The 23,496-nt window shown below is 41.1% G+C and overlaps 2 protein-coding genes across 3 annotated transcripts; one reads left to right on the top strand and one right to left on the bottom strand.

Moving 5' to 3' along the window:
- Window positions 1-547: 547 nt before the first annotated feature.
- Window positions 548-958, top strand: LOC139832504 (uncharacterized). Its single transcript, XM_071822279.1, has one exon. It carries the CDS (start codon window positions 548-550, stop codon window positions 956-958), a length of 411 nt encoding a protein of 136 aa, XP_071678380.1.
- A 547-nt stretch (window positions 959-1,505) lies between these two features.
- On the bottom strand, window positions 1,506-7,749 carry LOC127334424 (uncharacterized). Of its 2 annotated transcripts, none has more exons than XM_051360869.2 (5): window positions 7,062-7,749; window positions 5,102-5,784; window positions 4,929-5,015; window positions 2,803-3,714; window positions 1,506-2,078 (listed from the first exon to the last, which is right to left on the bottom strand). In XM_051360869.2, exons 1-5 carry the CDS (start codon window positions 7,162-7,164, stop codon window positions 1,986-1,988), a joined length of 1,878 nt encoding a protein of 625 aa, XP_051216829.1. In that variant the 5' UTR covers window positions 7,165-7,749; the 3' UTR covers window positions 1,506-1,985. The 2 variants fall into 2 exon arrangements, with proteins under 2 accessions (XP_051216829.1, XP_051216830.1); XM_051360870.2 differs by having other exon boundaries at window positions 2,803-3,705; window positions 7,062-7,748.
- Window positions 7,750-23,496: the final 15,747 nt, after the last annotated feature.

The raw sequence follows: 23,496 nt of genomic DNA, 5'->3' as shown, positions 1-23,496 counted from the left end.
AGAGCAGTCACGAGAAATATGTCCTTCTCATCATAGGATGAGTCATCCGAAGACCTGTCAAAGCACGCTTGATGATAAACATTTCAAGTTCATCCGCCTTTATCTATGACAAAACACTGAAAGGGTAATCACCAACTCTGCCCAAAAAGAAGTTATCAAAGATAGTTTGCAAACTTTTTACCTAAAATGGTGGTTCTGGCAAATGATCAAACATATTATGGGTGTAGCGAACGCCAGCGGAACTTGAGGTGCCTGAGGCTCTAGGCAGCAAGGGTGAAGTAGAGCTCCGAGTGTCAGCGATTGCTGTGGTTGGAGAAAGGGTGCAGCGAGGGTTCTTGGGGTGGGGTAGGAGAGATCGACGGCGATGTCACGTCGGTTAAGGACCTCTGACAAAGACGAAAAAAGAGGAATTCACCGACAGGGGTGAGTTGGTTTTTTTTTCTTGGGAACCGTAAGGAAGCGGCTGTTGCTGCTAGCCACCAGAGCAGTGAGGATGGTACGGTTGTTGTTAATGTTGATGCAAGCTTTGTTCTTTTCTTCGTCTCGGATGGGGGTCGGCGTGGTGATCAGGAGCCACAATGGTGATTTCCTGGCTGCACACAGTCAGGTTCATAATCAGATCATGACGCCGAAAATAGCAGAATCACGCGCGGTGAGATGTGCAGTGGCCCTTGCTCGAGATGAAGGTTTGGACAAGATCATCATTGTGTCCGATTGCTTGTCGGTTATTCAGCGGATCAAGGCCCCTGGTAGGGATCGGTCCCTGATTGGAGTGGTGATCGAGGACATTAAAATCCTTGCTCGCTTGTTCTCGTCGGTGACGTTTCGTCATGTTAGTCGTTTGTGTAATAATTCAGCACACATCCTAGCTCGTCGAGTTGAACTTCTTGGTAGTGTTTACTTTCGTGATTCTGCTCCGGAGTGCATCCCTGAGAAACTTTGTATTGATGTTATTTGATCAATAAAGTGCTGAATTCTCTCAAAAAAAAAAAGCAGTGAGGATGGTGTACACGGGAGGTTGTACACGGAAGGCTCGCGAGCAAAGCCAGCGCGAACCAAGGAGGGAAGCCTGCCAGGCCGGGTGATAGGAACCGTTTTTGAGCGCACTTTCAGCCTATGCAACTTATAGAATCTTTTGTTCTTTCTAGCTCAAAATTTAATGTTAAAATTTACCCTAGAGAAAGTAAAATATACTAGAAGTGAGATTTAGATGGAATCCTTGAGATATAATTATTATTATTTACATAAGGCACAAAAAATGACGGTTACACTAGAAGTGAGATTTAGATGGAATCCTTGAGACATAATTATTATTATTTTACATAGGGCACAAAAAATGTCGGTTGTATGTAAGACTTTGTGAGGCCACATAGAACATAGAACATGTCCAGATCTCATTAGATCATCATCATGGAACACCGCACAAAATGAAAAAAAATGGATAGGCCACCAAAATAACGAATCAAACAGAGCAAAATAGAAGGGAACGTCTAAGACGAAAAAAATAGTGAGAGAAACTTTTTGAGACCAGTATAATCATATTCACCTATTTCACGTTCGAAAACTCCACCTTATCTTCTTTTTTTTGCCAAAACAAAGATAAGCCCTGACAAGGGGAAAATGCAACCTATTTCTCAAGGGCAGCAAGACAGGACCTACATTTGGTATTCCTGGGAAAAAGATGGACAAATCCTAAACTCATGTTTCCAACATGCCAAAAATTGTCAGAACTACTTGTGAACCACCTCCCCAAGTTGCTGGACAAGCGTCAGCAGGAAAAAAAATCTCGACTTTGTTAATCTAGACAAAACTCATGCGAAGACTCGTTGCTATCCTTCTCAGCATCAAAACATAACCAACACCATCGCTCCATCTGACTAGCCATTGCATTTCGCAAAAAGCTCCTTCTATTGCTTCCCATAGTTCCCAGTACCTGGTTTATGAAGAACCTGTTCCTGTATTCTTAGGCTTATGCAGCCTCTCACTTAGCTCTGCCCGCAAAGAAGGAGAATTATCTTTATGTTGGCGTTGGCTTCCATGGACAAAAGCCTCTGCTCCAGCCCCTTATGGCGTCTCACCTGCAAAAAATTTGGAATTGGTGTCATAACAAAAAATGATGTCGGTTGTCTTGCCCTTTCTATCAATGCACCGCAGAAATGAGAGCGTATCAAGTACTCTTGGTACCACCAAGTCTGGAAACATCGTCCTTGAAGTTGTGCAAAATACAAAAAAAAAATACTTTTTGACAGACACGACATATATCTATCTGGTGACAAAAACTCAAATCTAAATAGCACAGCTAGAAACTAAAAAGACTAAATTTATTTTCACAGAGCTCGTAACGAGTATAAATTGGGCTCTGAATTCAGCCCATTTACATTATTTGCATCATATTTGGCTTTCCTTAACACTGAGTTTGGATTTGAAATTTAATACTCCCTCCCAGTCCGGAAATAAGTGGCTCAAATTTTTCAAGAGTCACATGTATCTAGATGCGTTCTAGTGTGTACATACATGTGAATCTAGACAAATCAGAGTCACTTATTTCCGGACGGAGGAAGTAACTGTGTACATGTACATTATTAGTGTGTTGGTTTTTTTTCGTAATTTGTCTAAAGGAGTCCTCCCAATGCTTGGGAGTACTCACTAAACGGCCTCAAGTTTTCGTGAAATGGGCACACTAAACCAGTAATCATGAGAAAGTAAAGATACTAATCCTATGTTCATTAATATAAGACGTTTTGGCAAACTAAATCAGTTCAATGAACAGAGGGAGTAGAAATTAATGATAAAAAGTCTTACATAATCAGCAATTTCTTCCGCACCCAAAGGCTGCACTTCTTCATCTTTACTCCAGCCAAGTGATATCATGAAATCCAAATCCTCTGCAGTAAATATGGCATCAGCTGCATACTCCTCATCTTCGGGTTCAGTAGCCTCTGACGATGAACTAGCTTCATCATTGCCAGACTGGGAATTCTTGTACCCATCATCTGAATCTGCAAGTGCTGAGGAGGAACTACCTTCTGCATTGTCTGAGATGGAAACCTGGAATCCTTCATCTCCTGTGTCGGCAAGCTCAGATGAGGAGTCAGACTCCACGTTTTCAACTAGAAGCTGCTGAGATCCCACAGCTGCAATGTCTGCAGATTCAAAGGAAGAATTGTTCTCCTCATTGTCAGAGAGGTGTCGCTGAGATCCCTCAGAAGAATTTGTTTCTTCACAGAAACAGTTCCCATTCCCCGTGCATTTCATTCCAGAATTAGGACAAGAATCATGTTTTGTGTCAACTACGCTGGATGGAGATGGTTCACAACTTGACTCAACAGCTGAACTTGAACCATTAGACTTGGTTCGCAGCGACTCGAAGAATTTAAGTCTTGGAACTAAACCAGATGGACTTTGCATTAGAGGAGGATCATGTGTCGAAACCTTAGGCTTTTGGCTGACAGGTGGCTTCTGTAGTTCCACTGAGGCTACATGAGCTGGAGGACTCACAGGATTACTAGGAGAGTCCTTAGGAGTCTGTGTGGTACCGTTCTGCTCTCTACTGAGGATTTTAAGGCTTCCTGAAAGAGAAAGCTTTGTTTTGACTGGAGCTCGAACAGAACCATTGGCAGGCAGTGCTAATGATTGTTGTATGGCCTTACTAGGACCAGCAAGATCTCCATTCCTTGTTCCTTTTCTTTTGGAAGAAATTGTTACCTGGAAAGTCTTGAAAGAAGTTAGCTAAGCAAAAAATATTGATGTAGTGTACTGCAGAACTTCACTCGTGTAAAAAAGGTGAGACAAAACAAATGCCAGATATGTTTTCCTTCAGAGGTAAAACTTGAGTTAACTTTTCAATTATATATATTTAACACGCATGATGCAACATTGTGCTTGGGGAAAGAAAATACCACGGAAACCTAGCACTAGCAAACAAACTACCACAATATCAAAACAATGGTCTAGCATACCACCACCATGAACACGGTGAGACCAATTAGCATGTGGCAACAGCAGAAGAGTTAATAGGGGGTTCAGATTATTAGTTTCCCAGCTAATTGTGTCCAACTTCTGCTATAGTATTAGATATGCTTTCAAGTAAATATCTAGTTATTAGGCAGGCACACCTCTAAATAAGAAGGCATCAGCATTTCATGAAGCAAGAGTTGCAAAACGTCCCTCTCTACTAGAGTCCCTCCCCATTCAAGCTTGTGCTATTTTCCATTTGGCATCAATTTACAGTATATTTACCATTGGTCAAAATTCACACAAATGAAGAAAAAAAACTGTCAAACTAAATCTGAACAGTGATTGCTAGGACACTATATATATAATCTCTTTTGAGTGAAACAGAAGCACAGGATGACTACGGCATGCAAGTTATTTATGTGCTTCATAGCAGTAATTCTGCCCATGCCTCAACATACACAGTACCGAGTTTCTAAATATTCCACTTCGAAAGCATATTTACATCGCCATACTGCAGATCTGCATACCCAGATACTACATATAAAGATTCTCCTCGGAGTCTACGTAAGATCAGTGGTGTCCACGTACAATCAAGTATATGCAGTCATGCTGGATGAAAGAATCAAATATTTAATTTGGATATATCAAGAGAAGAGCTGCCCCATGATGACATTGACCATTTTAACTTGATAAATCATATCACAACACATGAAACAGAAAATGTCTTGTCCAACACTGGAAGTTCCTTTATGGTTGTATATTGCTAATTATTCTTTGACAACTACCAACAATTATGGGAAGTGACTTTCACTCGCGTAAATCAAAAAGTAATCACCCAGACATCACGTTTTTCTATTCGAGTTTTGGCGAATCTCTCGCGATGGAGAAATGTCAAATGGGAAGCACAACCATGATTACAGGCGAAAGAAATGTGAAAATTTGTTCAGGTCAAAAGGCAGAAGATAACTCACAGAAGATTTGCTTGTTGTAGATGTCATAGGTCTTAGGGTGTTTTGTCTCAAAGTTCTTTCTTCAATCTTCTGAGCATCAATTGACAGCTATAAGGAAAAGAGTACAATCACATGAATCCAGAGAGCCAATTATATCAATGAGAACGTTATAAACACCATGTCATGGTTCCTACCTGAGGTCCAAAGGAAATTCTCTGAGGAGCTTGCATTACAGTCTCCGCCATGCTTAATCCAGTTCCACTGTTCAGTGCTACTTCAGGCTTTTTACTAGGAGCAGCTTGTGGTACAGAAGAGGCAACGAGATTTTTCTTTGGCTCAACTGATACAGGAGCACCTACTAGCTTCGAAGTCCAGCCATCAGATGGAGTAAACGGAGGCAGGCTCTGAATTGGGGTGGTGATACCAGGGGATGGGACTCTGCTTATGTCTTGCTTTCCATTCTTGTCCTCCGAACTAAGCTGTGGGAATTCTCGCTCAAAGACGACACCAGCAGTATTGCTTCTAGATGTACTACCATTATTTAGACTAACTACTCCCTTACTTGATGTGTCTGCCTTCGAGCGAGCACGATTTAACCTATCCCTTTCAGGTCTACATGAGCTAAATGACTGAAAACCATCACGTTCTGCTGGAACAGACCTACTCTCTCTATCACGGGAATCAAAATCCTTGTCCCGTTCTTTATCCTTGTTCCTTCCAAAGTTTGCATAGCCCCTTGTCTTCCCTGTTTCATCCCGGTCAAGCCGACGGGGCCCACTCGAGACTGAACTCCTCCGTGATGAAGACTGCCGGGAACTCTGGTCACGATTGTGCCCAGATGAACGATTTCTTGACGTACTACTCTTAACTTGAGAATCTAACAAGATGAGAGAAAAGACTTGTCAGTATAATAACATATGACAGCTTTGCAACACAGAAAAGTAATGCTACTTGTAGTTGACACAGGTTAATGAAACTACAATGTGGCACCCCCACTTGAGAACAATTCTTCATAATGGCATTTGCAGACAAATAGTAATACTCCCTCCGGTTCAAAATATTTGAATAAAAATGGATGTATCTAGACATTTTTTAGTGTGTAGATACATCCATTTTTGAGCAATTATTTTGAAGCAGAGAGAGTAGCACATTAAAAAATCACTCTAATTGCAACAACAAAATTAGTGTCATAACTTTATTAGAAAAAAAAGAGTGGTACAAGCAATAGACATCACACTTGGATGATACTTGTACAAAAACTATATGAACAAGCACTGCAATGGTACTGTACAAAGCATAGTACACAAGCATAATCGATGCAATGATTCTGTTTATTTATTGAAAGTTATCATAAGTAGGTTAGACAGTGAAACACCCCATACCATATGACCCAACAGAACTACTTGTTGGCACATCAATGTAGACAGTCCAGTTTAAATGTTGTACCATTTTAGTAAGGTAGTTTCCATTTTTGCAAACAATGGTCGGTTAATGGTTCGAGACAACACATTCCACCAGGCAACTATTAAATGTTAATTGGCACTAGAGAGGAGTAAACAAGTCATGGTTATAAATAAAGCATCAGGCCATTGGCTGATGGTTAGCAAGAACATCTATTTCGAACCAGAAGGATTAGAAGTGCCATGGGCCATCCAACAATGTTATCTTGTTTGCAAGCAGTACAAATCACAGTAAAACATGTACAGAACCCAAGCAAGCAGGTGTTACTAATTGCAATTGATACCACCTAAATCATATATATGTGCATCCTTCCACGTGACATGAACCTTTGATACTAGACAAGAACAAATAAGTTGATAAGCATAACTGTGCCATCTCCATCATCTAATTTATCCAAGAAGCACATAGCGGTTCAACAGTGAGATCATAATGGCAATGGCAAGTAAAAAAGTAGAAATATGGCATTTGTTCCGTGAGCATCATCACGAGACTAATAAAGCAGAAAAGGTAGTAGTAATCTTATCTAAAAGAATCCCCGCACGTACATGTCACATTAATATGCCCCAACACGAATTCCATGATATAATCCCACAGATAGCAACGCCCACGAGGCAATACATCACATTTATAACACTGCCAGTCCGAGAATAAGAAATACAAAAACGAAATAGGGAGGAAGGGTGGCGATTTCACCTTTGCGCGAGGAAGCTGCAGCCCAGAGGCTAGCGGCGCCCGTGGCGGTGACCTGGCCCTGCATGAGCCATTGCGGCTTGAAGGCGGGTATGTCCTGCTCCATGGCGACGGGCACCACTCACCATCTACCCAGTCAGCGGCGGCGGAGAGGGGAGGTCCTCCTCCTCCACCGATCCAATCCGCGAGTCGGGCGGCCCAATCCGCGCCCTCAATGCCACGCCAAGGCCCCGCTCCTCTTCCTCCTCGTCACCACCAATCAGCGCATGGCGGCGACCGCCCTTCCGCGGAGGCACCCAAACCCTAGCGCCGCAGCGGGGTCCGCCTCGCCGCCCGAGGCAAACCCTCAAACCCTAGATAGGGCTATCGCGAGAGGCGCCCCACCAAATCAGCCCCCAGGAAAATCACGGAGAGAAAAAAAAAATCCGGGGCCGCCGCCTCCTCCTCCAATTGCCCTGGTATCGTATCGCGCGGCGCCTCCGCTCCGATTGAAGGGCCTCGAATCCGCTCGGAATAACTCGGCGATGGATGGGAGGTCGGATTGTAGCGGCGGCGATTTGTTCCGGTGGGTCGGGGCGGCGAGTTTGGGGTCGGCGAATTGAAGCGGCCGGCGGCTGCGGGTGCGGAAGGCAAGGGGGGAAGCGAACAAAAAGCAATTCGGGAGAGCGGACGGAGGTAGGATAGGGATATATTTTTTGTTGGGGGTTTTATAGGATTTGGCCTTGTTGGACTTGTACACGTTCCGGTTCCGGATGGGATACCTGCACAAACCCTACGCTAATTTATTTCTTTATTTCTTCTCTTTAGGTGAACTTTAGGTGGATAGGCTGCTCTGCTATTGTGTGCCAGGCATCTCAAAGAGATTCCACACATTTATGTATGGCAGGTCTCTCCATATTTGGATGCGTTTGTTGCTATTTATGTACATTTTTGTGTTTTCTTGGCTTTCTATAATCTAAGATTAGTTTTTTTTAACCCTATAATCTAAGATTCCACACATTTTTTTTGTATTTGTTGCTATTTGTGTACATTTTTGTGTTTTCTTGGCTTTCTATAATCTAGTTAGTTCATGTTTCCAGTTTTGTGGGAGATAAAAAGTGTTTCATGAAGTAAGTGTTCATTTGTGAACGAAAAGCCATAACAATCCAAATATGATTTGCTGGGTATGGATTTATTTGTAGTTCTGAACTATAATGGGATAAATTTGTGTTGCATGTAGTATTCATTTTTTTGTCTACAGTCATGCATCGTTACAGGGTTCATTTGAATTGATTGTTCCGATGAAATCCATGACTAATGCCCTATCTTAACAAGTTGCTAAAAGAAAGACAATGCCCTTTGTGGTGGAATGGTTAAAATTAGGTTTGGTGAAAATAAAATCTCTTACTATTATGTAGTCCATGAGTTTTCTAGAGAATACGTACAAATAAACATAAATAAAATTGAAGCAATTGTGATGTGATGTTGATGCAGCTTTACAACACCAGCAAAAGTCTTCTTGAAACGTTGGGACTCCAACTGCAGAGAGTGTAGTCTAGGAAGTAATTTTACCCACATGAGTGACTCGAAGGTTTATATCGAACTCTCGTGGAACTGAGCAAAGATTGTTCTCTTCTCTCTTCTTATAGCAATCCTGCAAAGTAAAATAAAGCTTTGTGTCCCCAACTCCACCATGTGGTTGTCAAGCACAAGATTTCGTGTAAGTAAATAAAACACAAGTAAAAATAAAGCGAGTAAAACTAGGTAAAATAAAGTAACTAAGTAAAAAAAAGTAAAGGGGTTGATTGTTTTGGATGCAAATAAGAAAAGTAAATATTTTTTATATTTTTGGATTAAAGTAGTGCAGCAAATAAAAACAAGATAAAAGTAAGATAACGGTGTTTCTTATGATAAAAAGTGGACCGGGGTTCATGGGTTCACTTGACTATTCTCTCTTTTAAGTTGTAGTGGACAAATAACAATTCAGCAATGAGATATGAGAATGAAAAATAATAACATGTGAAAGATACGCATTCATATGGGCATCACGTCCGAACGTAGAGATGATACAAAACATCTCTTTTATACTCTACAAGAAAGGGAAAACTTCATGCAATCTTGTATTAAGAATTAACAGAGCATAGCCATAAGTACTTTGACATGATGTTTGAATATCAAATATGCTACCTTGAACAAACAAGATCATCACTTTTGTTACATGACAAACATAGCACATGCATTCACTTTATCCGTGAGGTAGCAAAAGAAAAGTTAAAAACCATAATAGGTTATGAATTTGTTGTCACTATCCAACCACTAAAATTATGTTACTCCATCTAATACACACATCACCCGACACACGCTCTTGCATAGATGTTGTATCAGAACAAATACTTAAGAACGAGGTACATAATATGCATATATCAATGCATACTGCACATATATGATTAGATCTCATAGCGCAATATCATAGAATAAAGATCCACCACATAGGTATTACAAATATGATCATAATCATGTAGGGCAGCTCATATGGCAGTAATAACTATGAAGAACATGAGCTAAATAGATCAAGCTACTGCCAGAAACCCGTAGTCTAGAGGTGTACTACCCCCCCCCCCCTTGATCATGGTGACGATGATGATGATGAAGACGTTGGAAAAGGTGGAGATCCTCGGCAGTGATCCCGACGGAGTTTCCCCCTCCAATCTTTGTTGCTGCAGCCTCTGTTTCATGTTTTTGTCTTCTGCGGCGCTCTCCTCCTGAGAACTCTTCCGAGCCATATATATAGTGATTTTTAGGTCAAAATACGTCGGTGGACGAAAGAATTAGGTCACTTGGACGATCGGTGGCTGAAAGAGGTTGGGTAGCGCGCCCAACATGTTTGGGCGTGCCACCTGCCCTCTTTTGGGCCCCAGGCCCATCCAGTCCTCCTCCAAAGCTCCAGGGTGCTTCTCCTGATGAAAAAGTGACGCTCCAAAAATCTCAGGTCAATCTCCGTATAGGTCTCTGAAAGTGAAAAATACGCGAAACAGGGATTTCCTGTTCTGCAGAGTTATAAACCAAATAAAGGGGGTCATTGGTAAATCCCCATAAATTATTGTAAAACATGTTATTATCATCATATATATTGCAAATATGTGGAAATTTAATATGATAATGGACAAAGTTCATGTATGCATTTTACATGCATCAGATGTTTACCTCATATTTGTACGGTGTGTATATGTAGCAAAAAAAAGGATACACTTTCTACTTCCGAAAGCATTTTAGCTTCGCCTCACATGATGTGTAGATCTTTTCTCTTCATAAAGTTTGGATCTAGTGATGAGTTTACTCCTTTTTCACACTTTTATTCACATAAGGATCTAGTCATTTAGCTGAGTTGTAAATAGGGGAATGCAAATGCACTCACATGTGGGAAACTAGCCAACTAGCAACCTTGTAAAACATGAAAACAAAGAAATGCACGCTTGCTCACATTTGAGACCAAAAAACTAAAAATGACACATATAAACAAAGAATTTCTACTTTTATGCGGGACTAAAATCTCATGAAAGATGTAAAACCACAATGAAACAAATATGAGAATGTGACACTCCAACTCAAAACCATATTGGTGGTGTTAGTGCAAGTGTGCATCAATCACATAGGACTTCAATCATGGCCATGAAATCCTAACTCCTAGGCATCAGCTTATTTGCACATGAGGCACTGGACACAACATGCTTAATTTTACTAGGTTGCAACCACTTCTTACACCATGTGTGTTCAAGTTCAATCAATAAATACATACTGGTACCTAAAGTGATCCAAAGGAACGATATACATGTTGTGGTAAGTGGATGGAATTGGATTTAGCACATAATAAGTTTCATGTTTGGCTTTAAAGATCATTCGGATTTTCCTATGACTCAAAGCTATAAAATAATATACTAGGACCATCATTTTGGTTTTTCTTCGAGTCTTCGTGTGCGTTGAATGAGCAATAAGTTTCAATGGCTTCATTGCGCCTTGATTCTTCAAGCATGTTGAAAAGCAAGCTCTATCACTCTATGTTTTGTCTGTTTATTAACAACACGCGAATGAATTTTACTTTGTGTGCTCAAGTGTGTAGAAATAAATTTTAGCATTAGAGTTGATGGCCCACCATTTTCCAGTGTTCACCATCTGGTTCTAGGACTGGATGTTTGGCCTTTGATTATGGTGGTATGCAACATGGCGAGGAGTTTTGAAGAAAGAGAGATCAAATGGAGAAGACTGGTACATTTCAGGGGGGCAGATCATCCGGCCCTGATGGTCAGACCATCCAGTCCTCCCTCAACCTAAGCGCCACGGCCGCGCCAAGATGTTTAACATGTGCAAAGAAAATGGGACGTATGTAAACTCCATCCCCCCACTCTCTGGATGGTCTTTACATATGGGCCCTATAATGTATGATGGTCAGCTTGCAGAGGCAGGGCGTATGTAAATTCCATTCGCCCCCCAGATGGTATTTACATCCGTCCCCCGGTCATGTCGTATGGTGGCCAGGTCACGGAAGGGGATCAGAGTATCCGAGGTTTCATAAACCCGGATCATCCACTCCAACGCTGCAACGACTCTTTCACGCGTACGACGTATAATAGGGGAGCATTGTTCCTTTTCAGATTGAATCTTTGATGTTGTGCAGAGCACGCAGTTGGGAAACCCCAAGAGGAAGGTATGATGAGCACAGTAACAAGTTTTCCTTCTGTAAGAAACCAAGGTTTAATCGACCAGTAGGAGAAAGAAATCACTTCTGAAGGTGTTGCTAGCTGACTTTGGCAGGGCGCACTACCAGTGTCAGCAACAACGTGGAACCTGCACACAACACAAGCAAAATACTTTGCCCCAACTTACAGTGAGGTTGTCAATCTCACCGGTTTTGCTGAAAACAAAATATTAAACGTATAGTGTGGAAAGAGATGTTTGTTTGCAGTGAAGTGTGTGCATGCCAGAAAAAGAGTTATTGTCGTGGGAGTTGGCAATAAAAAGAACATGTATTTGCAGTGTAAAACAAAGGACCGGGCTCCACAGTTCACTAGAGGTGTCTCTCCATAAAGATAAATAACATGCTCGGTAAACAAATCACAGCTGGGCAATTGATAGAATAAAGATCATACATGACAAGATGATTACTATGAGATTCATTTTGGCATTACAACAAGATTCATAGACCGTAATTCAACTGCGTCTATAACTAATAATCCACCTTCCGGTTAGCATCCACACCCCTTTCAGTATTAAGTTGCAAGCAACCGAATATTGCATTAAGTAAAGTGTGTAAAGTAAACAATAGAATTATCTTTGTATAAAGCATTGTTGTTTTCTCCCTAGTAGCAATAGCACATCTACAACCTTAGAAGTTATTGTCACTCTTCCAGATTACTAGAGGCATGAACCCACTATCGAGCATAAATACTCCCTCTTGGAGTCACAAGCACATACTTGGCCAGAGCATCTACTAGCAACGGAGAGCATGCAAGATCACAAATAACATATGATAAGTATATAATAAATCTCAACCATAGTATTCAATATTCATTGGATCTCAGGAAACACAGCATGTAGCATTACATAAAGATGATCTTGATCATGATAGGCTGCTCACAAGATCTAAACATGAAGCATAAAGTGGAGAACACAACCATCTAGCTATTGCTATGGACCCGTAGTCCAGAGATGAACTACTCACGCATCACTTCAGAGGAGGGCATGGCGATGTAGAGGCCTCCGGTGATGATCTCCCTCTCCGGCAGGGTGCCGGGAAGAGCTTCAGAACCCTCCCGAGCTAGGTTCGATGATGGCGGTGGCGACGTAACTTTTCGTGGATGGAGGCTCGGGTCTTTAGGTTTTTCCCGAACAGATGAATTTATATGCGGAAGGGCGAGGTCGGTGGATGCCCGAGGGGCCCACACCACCCCTATGCGCGACCAAGGGGTGGCCCACGCCTAGGCATGGTGCGGCCGCCTCCTGGCGCTTCTCCGTCTCTCCTCTAGAATTCGTCTTCGTTACAGTAAAATAGGAACTTCGGCTTTCGTTTCGTCCAATTCCGATAATATTTCCTGTACAACTTTTATGAAATACAAAAACTACAGAAAACAGGAACTGGCACTATGGCATCTTGTCAATAGGTTAATTAGTTCCAGAAAATGCATAAAAGTGCCACGAAGTGTAAACAAAACATATAGAAATTGTTGTAAAATAAGCATGGAGCATCAAAAATTATAGATACGTTTGCAACGTATCAATCTGCTCAAGACGAATGATACGTCTCAAACGTATCTATAATTTCTTATGTTCCATGTTACTTTTATGATGATACTCACATGTTTTATACACATTATATGTCATTATTATGCATTTTCCGGCACTAACCTATTAACGAGATGCTGAAGAGCCAGTTGCTGTTTTCTGCTGTTTTTGGTTTCAGAAATCCTAGTAAGGAAATATTCTCGAAATTGGACGAAATCAACGCCCAGGGTCCTATTTTTCCACGAAGCTTCCAGAAGACCGAGGGAGAAACGAAGTGGGGCCACGAGGTGGCCAGACACCAGGGCGGCGCGGCCCAGGCCCTGGCCGCGCCGGCCTGTGGTGTGGGCCCCCCGTGGCGCCTCCTGACCTACCCTTCCGCCTACTTAAGCCTTCGTCGATAATAGCCCCAGTACCGAGAGCCACGATACAGAAAACCTTCCAGAGACGCCGCCGTCGCCAATCCCATCTCGGGGGATTCAGGAGATCGCCTCCGGTACCCTGCCGGAGAGGGGAATCATCTCCCGGAGGACTCTACACCGCCATGGTCGCCTCCGGATTGATGTGTGAGTAGTTCACCCCTGGACTATGGGTCCATAGCAGTAGCTAGATGGTTGTCTTCTCCTCATTGTGCTATCATTGTTAGATCTTGTGAGCTGCCTAACATGATCAAGATCATCTATCTGTAATGCTACATGTGCGTTTGTTGGGATCCGATGAATAATGAATACTATGCTATGTTGATTATCAATCTATCTATGTGTTGTTTATGATCTTGCATGCTCTCCGTTGCTAGTAGAGGCTCTGGCCAAGTCATTGCTTGTAACTCCAAGAGGGAGTAATTATGCTCGATAGTGGGTTCATGTCTCCATTAAATCTGGGGGAGTGACAGCAACCTCTAAGGTTGTAGATGTGTTGTTGCCACTAGGGATAAAACATCAATTCTATATCTAAGGATGTATTTGTTGATTACATTACGCACCATACTTAATGCAATTGGCTGTTGTTTGCAACTTAATACTGGAGGGGGTTCGGATGATAACCTGAAGGTGGACTTTTTAGGCATAGATGCATGCTGGATAGCGGTCTATGTACTTTGTCGTAATGCCCAATTAAATCTCACACTACTCATCATAACATGTATGTGCATTGTTATGCTCTCTTTATTTGTCAATTGCCCAACTGTAATTTGTTCACCCAATATGCTATTTCTTATGGGAGAGACACCTCTAGTGAACTGTGGACCCCGGTCCATTCTTTTACATCGAATACAATCTACTGCAATACTCGTTCTACTATTTTCTGCAAACATCATCTTCCACACTATACATCTAATCCTTTGTTACAGCAAGCCAGTGAGATTGACAACCTCATTGTTACGTTGGGGCAAAGTAATTTGGTTGTGTTGTGCAGGTTCCACGTTGGCGCCGGAATCCCTGGTGTTGCGCCGCACTACACTCCGCCGCCATCAACCTTCAACGTGCTTCTTGGCTCCTACTGGTTCGATAAACCTTGGTTTCTTACTGAGGGAAAACTTGCTTCTATACGCATCACACCTTCCTCTTGGGGTTCCCAACGGACGTGTGTATACACGCTATCAAGCTCTTTTTCTGGCGCCGTTGCCGGGGACGTGAAGGAAATTACACCACAGAGATCTCTAACTCCCACGTCAACTGCACGCCAGCAAATCTTTTTCTGGCGCCGTTGCCGGGGAGATCAAGACACGCTGCAAGGGAAGTCTCCACTTCCAATCTCTTTACTTTGTTTTTGTCTTGCTTTACTTTTATTTACTACTTTGTTTGCTGCACTAAAATAAAACACAAAAAAAATAGTTGCTAGTTTACTTTATTTACTATCTTGTTTGCCATATTAAAAACACACAAAAAATTAGTTACTTGCATTTACCTTATTTTTGTTACCATGACTAGTCCTGTAGTTGTTACTCTATCACCTGAGGAATCGATTTTCACTTTTAAACAAGGAGGTAAAGAGAGTTTTAAAGAAGCTTGGTCTAGAATTTTTGATTCTTATAGTAAAACTGAACCTAAAATGACGCTAAGTTTGCTTCTTAGTAATTTTTATTTTGGGCTTATTCTTCGTTATAGATATGCCTTAGATGCTGTAGTGGGAGGAGATTTCCTTCACTGTGATGGGGATCAAGCTTTTAATGCCATAAAGAAATTGGTTGCATCATCTAGTTCCACTAATAATTATGATCCATCCCTTGTTAGTATTTATAATAGATTGAACACTCTTGAGATAAATGTATCTTGCTTAAAAGAAGGGTATGGTCGGATTCGTGAGCATTTTGATTATGTTCCAATAAACTCTGAACCATCAATGTGGGACCCCACTATTAAAGTTACTATTGATGGTAAAAAAAATTATGCTCGTTGTGATATTATGACTGAATTTTGCCTTATGCCTGAAAGTATTTATAAATCTTTGACACTCTGGGGACTTACCAAAGGAGGAGAAGGAATAACTCTCATTGATAACTCTGTTATAATTCCCAAGGGAATAGCTGAAGGAGTATTCACAAACCTTCTTGGAAAAACGGTATCCACTGATTATCTCGTTATTGAATGTGTAGGTACAGGACAAATCACACTTGGAAGATCCTTGCTAAAGCTCTTCGGAGCAATCATAGATGTGGAAAAAGGCACTCTAAGTTCCTCCATACCTGGATGCCATCGTATATTCCCTAAACCAAAGAGTAAGAAGGGTAGGTGCAAAGCCCCTGGTAAGAATGCTAATGCTTCATCTCTTGATAACACTTGATATACACTTTCTGCGTCTAGCTGAAAGGCGTTAAAGAAAAGCGCTTATGGGAGACAACCCATTATTTTACTACAGTACTTTTGTTTTATATTTGAGTCTTGGAAGTTGTTACTACTGTAGCAACCTCTCCTTATCTTAGTTTTATTGCATTGTTGTGCCAAGTAAAGTCTTTAATGATAAAGTTCATACTAGATTTGGATTACTGCGCAGAAACAGATTTCTTGCTGTCACGAATTTGGGTTGAATTCTCTGTAGGTAACTCAGAAAATTATGCCAATTTACGTGCGTGATCCTCAGATATGTACGCAACTTTCTTTAGTTTTGAGTTTTCTCATTTGAGCAAGTCTGGTGCCCCAAAAAAATACATCTTTACGGACTGTTCTGTTTTGACAGATTCTGCCTTTTATTTCGCATTGCCTGTTTTACTATGTTTGATGGATTTCTTTGTTCCATTAACTTTCAGCAGCTTTGTGCAATGTCCAGAAGTGTTAAGAATGATTGTGTCACCTCTGAACATGTGAAATTTTGATTATGCACTAACCCTCTAATGAGTTTGTTTCGAGTTTGGTGTGGAGAAAGTTTTCAAGGATCAAGAGAGGAGGATGATACAATATGATCAAGAAGAGTGAAAGCTCTAAGCTTGGGGATGCCCCGGTGGTTCATCCCTGCATATTTCAAGAAGACTCAGGCGTCTAAGCTTGGGGATGCCCAAGGCATCCCCTTCTTCATCGACAACATTATCAGGTTCCTCTAGTGAAACTATATTTTTATTCCATCATATCTTATATGCTTTACTTGGAGCGTCTTTATGTTTTTGTTTTTGTTTTGTTTGAATAAAGTTGGATCCTAGCATTCATTGTGTGGGAGAGAGACACGCTCCGCTGTTGCATATGGACAAATATGTCCTTAGGCTTTACTCATAATATTCATGGCGAAGGTTGAACTGCTTCGTTAAATTGTTATATGGTTGGAAACGGGAAATGTTACATGTGGTAATTGGTATAACATCTTGAATAATGTGATACTTGGCAATTGTTGTGCTCATGTTTAAGCTCTTGCATCATATACTTTGCACCTATTAATGAAGAAATACATAGAGCTTGCTAAAATTTGGTTTGCATAATTGGTCTCTCTAAGGTCTAGATATTTTCTAGTGAAGGTCGAACAACAAGGAAGACTGTATAGAGTCTTATAATGCTTACAATATGTCTTTTATGTGAGTTTTGCTGTACCGGTTCATACTTGTGTTTGCTTTAAACAACCTTGCTAGCCTAAACCTTGTATCGAGAGGGAATACTTCTCATGCATCCAAAATCCTTGAGCCAAACACTATGCCACTTGTGTCCACCATACCTACCTACTACATGGTATTTCTCCGCCATTCCAAAGTAAATTGCTTGAGTGCTACCTTTAAAATTTCCATTCTTTATCTTTGCAATATATATCTCATGGGACAAATAGCCTAAAAACTATTATGGTATTGAATATGTACTTATGTATCTTATTTCTTATAAGTTGCTTGTTGTGCGATAACCATGTTCCTGGGGACGCCATCAACTATTTCTTTGTTGAATATCATGTGAGTTGCTATGCATGTTCGTGTTGTCTGAAGTAAGGGCGATTTACCATGAGTTGAATGGTTTGAGTATGCATATTGTTAGAGAAGAACATTGGGCCGCTAACAAAAGCCATGATTCATGGTGGAAGTTTCAGTTTTGGACAAATATCCTCAACCTCATATGAGAATTTTATTTGTTGCTAAATGCTTATGCATTAAAGAGGAGTCCATTATCTGTTGTCTATGTTGTCCCGGTATGGATGTCTAAGTTGAGAATAATCAAAAGCGAGAAATCCAATGCGAACTTTCTCCTTAGACCTTTGTACAGGCGGCATAGAGGTACCCCATTGTGACACTTGGTTAAAACATATGTATTGCGATGATAATCCAGGTAATCCGAGCTAATTAGGACAAGGTGCGGGCACTATTGGTATACTATGCATGAGGCTTGCAACTTGTAGGATATAATTTACATGATGCATATGCTTTATTACTACCGTTGACAAAATTGTTTCTTGTTTTCAAAACAAAAGCTCTAGCACAAATATAGCAATCCATGCTTCCCTCTGCGAAGGGCTTTTCTTCTACTTTTATTGATTGAGTCAGTTTACCCATTTCCTTCTATCTCAAGAAGCAAACACTTGTGTTAACTGTGCATTGATTCCTACATACTTGCATATTGCACTTATTATATTACTTTATGTTGACAACTATCCATGAGATATACATGTTACAAGTTGAAAGCAACCGCTGAAACTTAATCTTCCTTTGTGTTGCTTCAATACCTTTACTATGAAACTATTGCTTTATGAGTTAACTCTTATGCAAGACTTATTGATGCTTGTCTTGAAAGTACTATTCATGGAAAGTCTTTGCTATATGATTCAGTTGTTTACTCATTACATTAACCATTGCTTCGAATCGCTGCATTCATTACATGTGCTTACAATAGTATTGATCAAGATCATGATAGCATGTCACTTAAGAAATTATCTTTGTTATCGTTTACCTACTCGGGACGAGTAGGAACTAAGCTTGGGGATGCTTGATACGTCTCAAACGTATCTATAATTTCTTATGTTCCATGCTACTTTTATGATGATACTCACATGTTTTATACACATTATATGTCATTATTATGCATTTTCCGGCACTAACCTATTAACGAGATGCCGAAGAGCCAGTTGCTGTTTTCTGCTGTTTTTGGTTTCAGAAATCCTAGTAAGGAAATATTCTCGGAATTGGACGAAATCAACGCCCAGGGTCCTATTTTTCCACGAAGCTTCCAGAAGACCGAGGGAGAAACGAAGTGGGGCCACGAGGTGGCCAGACACCAGGGCGGCACGGCCCAGGCCCTGGTCGCGCCGACCTGTGGTGTGGGCCCCCCGTGGCGCCTCCTGACCTACCCTTCCGCCTACTTAAGCCTTCGTCGATAATAGCCCCAGTACCGAGAGCCACGATACGGAAAACCTTCCAGAGACGCCGCCGCCGCCAATCCCATCTCGGGGGATTCAGGAGATCGCCTCCGGCACCCTGCCGGAGAGGGGAATCATCTCCCGGAGGACTCTACACCGCCATGGTCGCCTCCGGATTGATGTGTGAGTAGTTCACCCCTGGACTATGGGTCCATAGCAGTAGCTAGATGGTTGTCTTCTCCTCATTGTGCTATCATTGTTAGATCTTGTGAGCTGCCTAACATGATCAAGATCATCTATTTGTAATGCTACATGTGCGTTTGTTGGGATCCGATGAATAATGAATACTATGCTATGTTGATTATCAATCTATCTATGTGTTGTTTATGATCTTGCATGCTCTCCGTTGCTAGTAGAGGCTCTGGCCAAGTCATTGCTTGTAACTCCAAGAGGGAGTAATTATGCTCGATAGTGGGTTCATGTCTCCATTAAATATGGGGGAGTGACAGCAACCTCTAAGGTTGTGGATGTGCTGTTGCCACTAGGGATAAAACATCAATTCTATATCCAAGGATGTATTTGTTGATTACATTACGCACCATACTTAATGCAATTGTCTGTTGTTTGCAACTTAATACTGGAGGGGGTTCGGATGATAACCTGAAGGTGGACTTTTTAGGCATAGATGCATGCTGGATAGCGGTCTATGTACTTTGTCGTAATGCCCAATTAAATCTCACACTACTCATCATAACATGTATGTGCATTGTTATGCTCTCTTTATTTGTCAATTGCCCAACTTTAATTTGTTCACCCAATATGCTATTTCTTATGGGAGAGACACCTCTAGTGAACTGTGGACCCCGGTCCATTCTTTTACATCAAATACAATCTACTGCAATACTCGTTCTACTGTTTTCTGCAAACATCATCTTCCACACTATACATCTAATCCTTTGTTACAGCAAGCCAGTGAGATTGACAACCTCACTGTTACGTTGGGGCAAAGTAATTTGGTTGTGTTGTGCAGGTTCCACATTGGCGCCGGAATCCCTGGTGTTGCGCCGCACTACACTCCGCCGCCATCAACCTTCAACGTGCTTCTTGGCTCCTACTGGTTCGATAAACCTTGGTTTCTTACTGAGGGAAAACTTGCTTCTATACGCATCACACCTTCCTCTTGGGGTTCCCAACGGACGTGTGTATACACGCTATCAACGAAGCACCAACTCTCTCCTCCTTTGTTGTAGATCTCAAATCACGTGGATCTCCCTCCCTAGCCAATCAAACCCCCTCCCCCCAAACTTCGGGAATCGGAGTAGGAGGGCCCAATCTACCTATTTTCCCAAGAAAATTCGAAAACCCCCAACCTTTCATTTGTGGATTTGGAAACCCTAGATCTTCTTTTGTGGGGATCCTTGTTGAGAGTTCATCATGAGGCTAGATTTTCTTTGTTCTATGTTGTTGGGAGCCTCCAAGTGAATTGTGGGGTCTTGCACCAACCTTGTGTGAGGGTTAACAGACTCAACATGCCTTGCTTAGTGGAGAAGTGGGTACGTCTTTGTGGTGTGCTCTGATGGGGTTCGCAGTAGAAAAATTCTAACTAGCATAGTCCGATTGCCCAGATCTATCTAAGACTAATGTTGTAATGGAGATAGTTTTGGTGATGTACCCTCGTAGACCAAAAGTGGTTAACGTTCTGCTAGTACGTGGCTGATATAGTTGTACTCGTCGCTGACCTCGTAGTTTCACACATGTACGGTGCGAAATGATGACTCCCAGTTCTCCGATCCAGTAGAGGTACCGGAAGTAGATCTTCTGGATCCGAATAAGTGGGCATTTGGAGTTTGATGCGGATTATCCTCACAAATACTCTAGCGCCAAACAAGGCCTGAGATGGCGGATTTTCTTGCCGCCGGTCCCCATCACCCATCTTCACCGTGAATCGGCATGCGAGCGACTCGAGGCCGAGTGATGACGGCTACTAGCAACGCCAAAAAGATCTTGATACGTTGGGACTCCAAGTGCAGAGTGTTGTATCAACATAGTATCTTCCCCACAAGGGTGACTCGAGGGTTTATATCGAACTCTCGGGGAACTGGACAAAGAGTATTCTCTTCTCCCTTCTTCTAGCAATCCTGCAAGTAAAATAAAAACCTTGTGTCCCCAACTCCACCTTGTGGTTATCAAGCACAAGGTTTCGCGTAAGTAAATAAACACAAGTAGAATCAAAACAAGTAAAACTAGACTAGATAAAATAACTAAGTAAAAACTGCAAAGAGGTTGATTTTTTTGGTGTTTTGGATGCAAATAAGAAAACTAAATATTTTTGTATTAGTGTAGTAAATAGAAAACAATATAAAAGCAATATAAATGTGTTTCTTATGATAAAAAGTTGACCGGTCTTCATGGGTTCACTTGACTATTCTCCCTTTAAGTTGTAGTGGATAAATAACAATTCATCAATGAGACGTGAAGGCGCAAATAATAGTATGCGTAAGATCAGAATTAATATGGGCATCACATCCTAACATATAGATGATGCAACACATCTCTCGTATGCTCCACAAGAAAGAAACTTCATACAATCTTGTATTAAGATTTAACAGAGCATAGTCATAAGTACTTTGACATGAAGTATGAATATCAAATATGCTACCTTGAACAAACAAGATCATCACTACTGTCACATGACGAACATAGCAAATGCATTCACTTTATCCCTAGTGAGGTAGCAAAAGAAAAGTCCAAGGCCATAATACATCTTGAAAATATTGTCACTATCCAATCACTAAAACCATGCTACTCCATCTAATACACACATCACCCCACATGCTCTTGCATATATGTTGGATCAGAAAAAAAATACTTAAGAACGGGTACATAATATGCATCTATCAATACATCTTACACATAATATGATCAGATCTCATAACACCATATCATAGAGTAAGGATCCACCACATAGGTATTACAAAATATGGCCATAATCATGTGAGGCAGCTCATATTACACTAAGAACTATGAAGAACATGAGAGAAATATATCAATCTACTGCCACAAACCCGTAGTCCAGAGGTGGAATTCTACCTTGATCATGGTGATGATGATGAAGATGTTGGAGAAGGTGGAGATCCCTCTGGAGGTGATCCCGGCGGAGTTTCCCCCTCCAATCTTCTCTGCAGCAGCCTCCATTTTTGTGTTTCTATGTAATGAAGCCATTATTTCTTGGGTACTTCAATGAATTCTGTAAAATCTTGAAGAACATATAATACCATAACATCATCAAGATTAAGCTCGTTAGTTGTTTCTTTTAATTGTCTGGTGTTTTTGTAAGAATTTAAATAGTCATATTCAATTTCTATTTCTCCCCCACTTCCAAGACCAAAGCCTCATGATACTCTATTTTTATGAACTTTGTCTAAGCGTATCCATGCTTGCTCGGCTGTGTGTTACATAAAAGATCCACTGGATAACAAATCTAATTCTCTTTTATTATCTTGTTCTAGTCCTCCATAAAAGACATGTCAAACATACCAAGGTTGTAAATCATGATGGGGACATTTTTGAACCATACCTTTGAACCTGAGGTATTCTCTCATTAAGCTTTCACCGCGGAGATTCTAGAAATTTTGTATAGACCTTCTTGCTTCAGCAGACTTGACCTTGGGATAGAACCGAAATATAAATTCCTTCATAAGATTCTCCCAAGTATCAATCTTTTCTACAGGGCTGGTTCTATACCAAGATAATGCAGTGTTGGTTAGAGATTGACTTAACAATTTAAGTTTTAGTTCATCATCAATGTAGTTTCTCAATTTAATTGTCCAACACAACTCAGTAAAAGAATGCAAATGACTATAAGGATCCTCATCGGGACCATCTTTTGCGAAACTATTCTCCTTGATAATAGCAATAAACGTGGATGAATAGAATACTCCACGTCACTCCCATTGGGGAATTTCTTAACGAACCCTCGGTTGAATCTCCCGAGGTATTCAGCTGCATCAAGCTTATTCATAAGCCCGAGAGCAGCCATGGTATTACCTGAAACTATCACACAACTTTAGTAAAAACAATAATATATAAGAAACTAAGAACAAAGACCAAAAGCGTTGAGCTCATCGGCAAAGGCGCCCGAAAATAGCTTGATAACTGCAAGAACACAGATCAGTTGTAGCTAGTTTTGAAATAAGAGTATCGAACCACGAGGAGCTACTGGTTAGGGTCTTAATGCCCCTTGCTACTTTCTACTAAAGATTAATTAATAATTGTTTTCTAATCTCAAAATGCTTAAAGGGGGATGATGTAAATGGTTGCAAATAAAGTAAAGAAAGTAGTAAAAATGTTATAAGAAATGAGTTTAAACTTAGGGACAAAGTGTTCTCAGGGATTATTGGATCCACCCTCTAGCACTAGGATTCGTGTTAAT

The sequence above is a fragment of the Lolium perenne genome, chromosome 6 (genome assembly GCF_019359855.2).
Source record: "Lolium perenne isolate Kyuss_39 chromosome 6, Kyuss_2.0, whole genome shotgun sequence".
Taxonomy (NCBI): Eukaryota; Viridiplantae; Streptophyta; class Magnoliopsida; order Poales; family Poaceae; genus Lolium; species Lolium perenne.
Note: the sequence above shows the minus strand (reverse complement) of the source record. Positions and strands in the feature narration are given on the sequence as shown.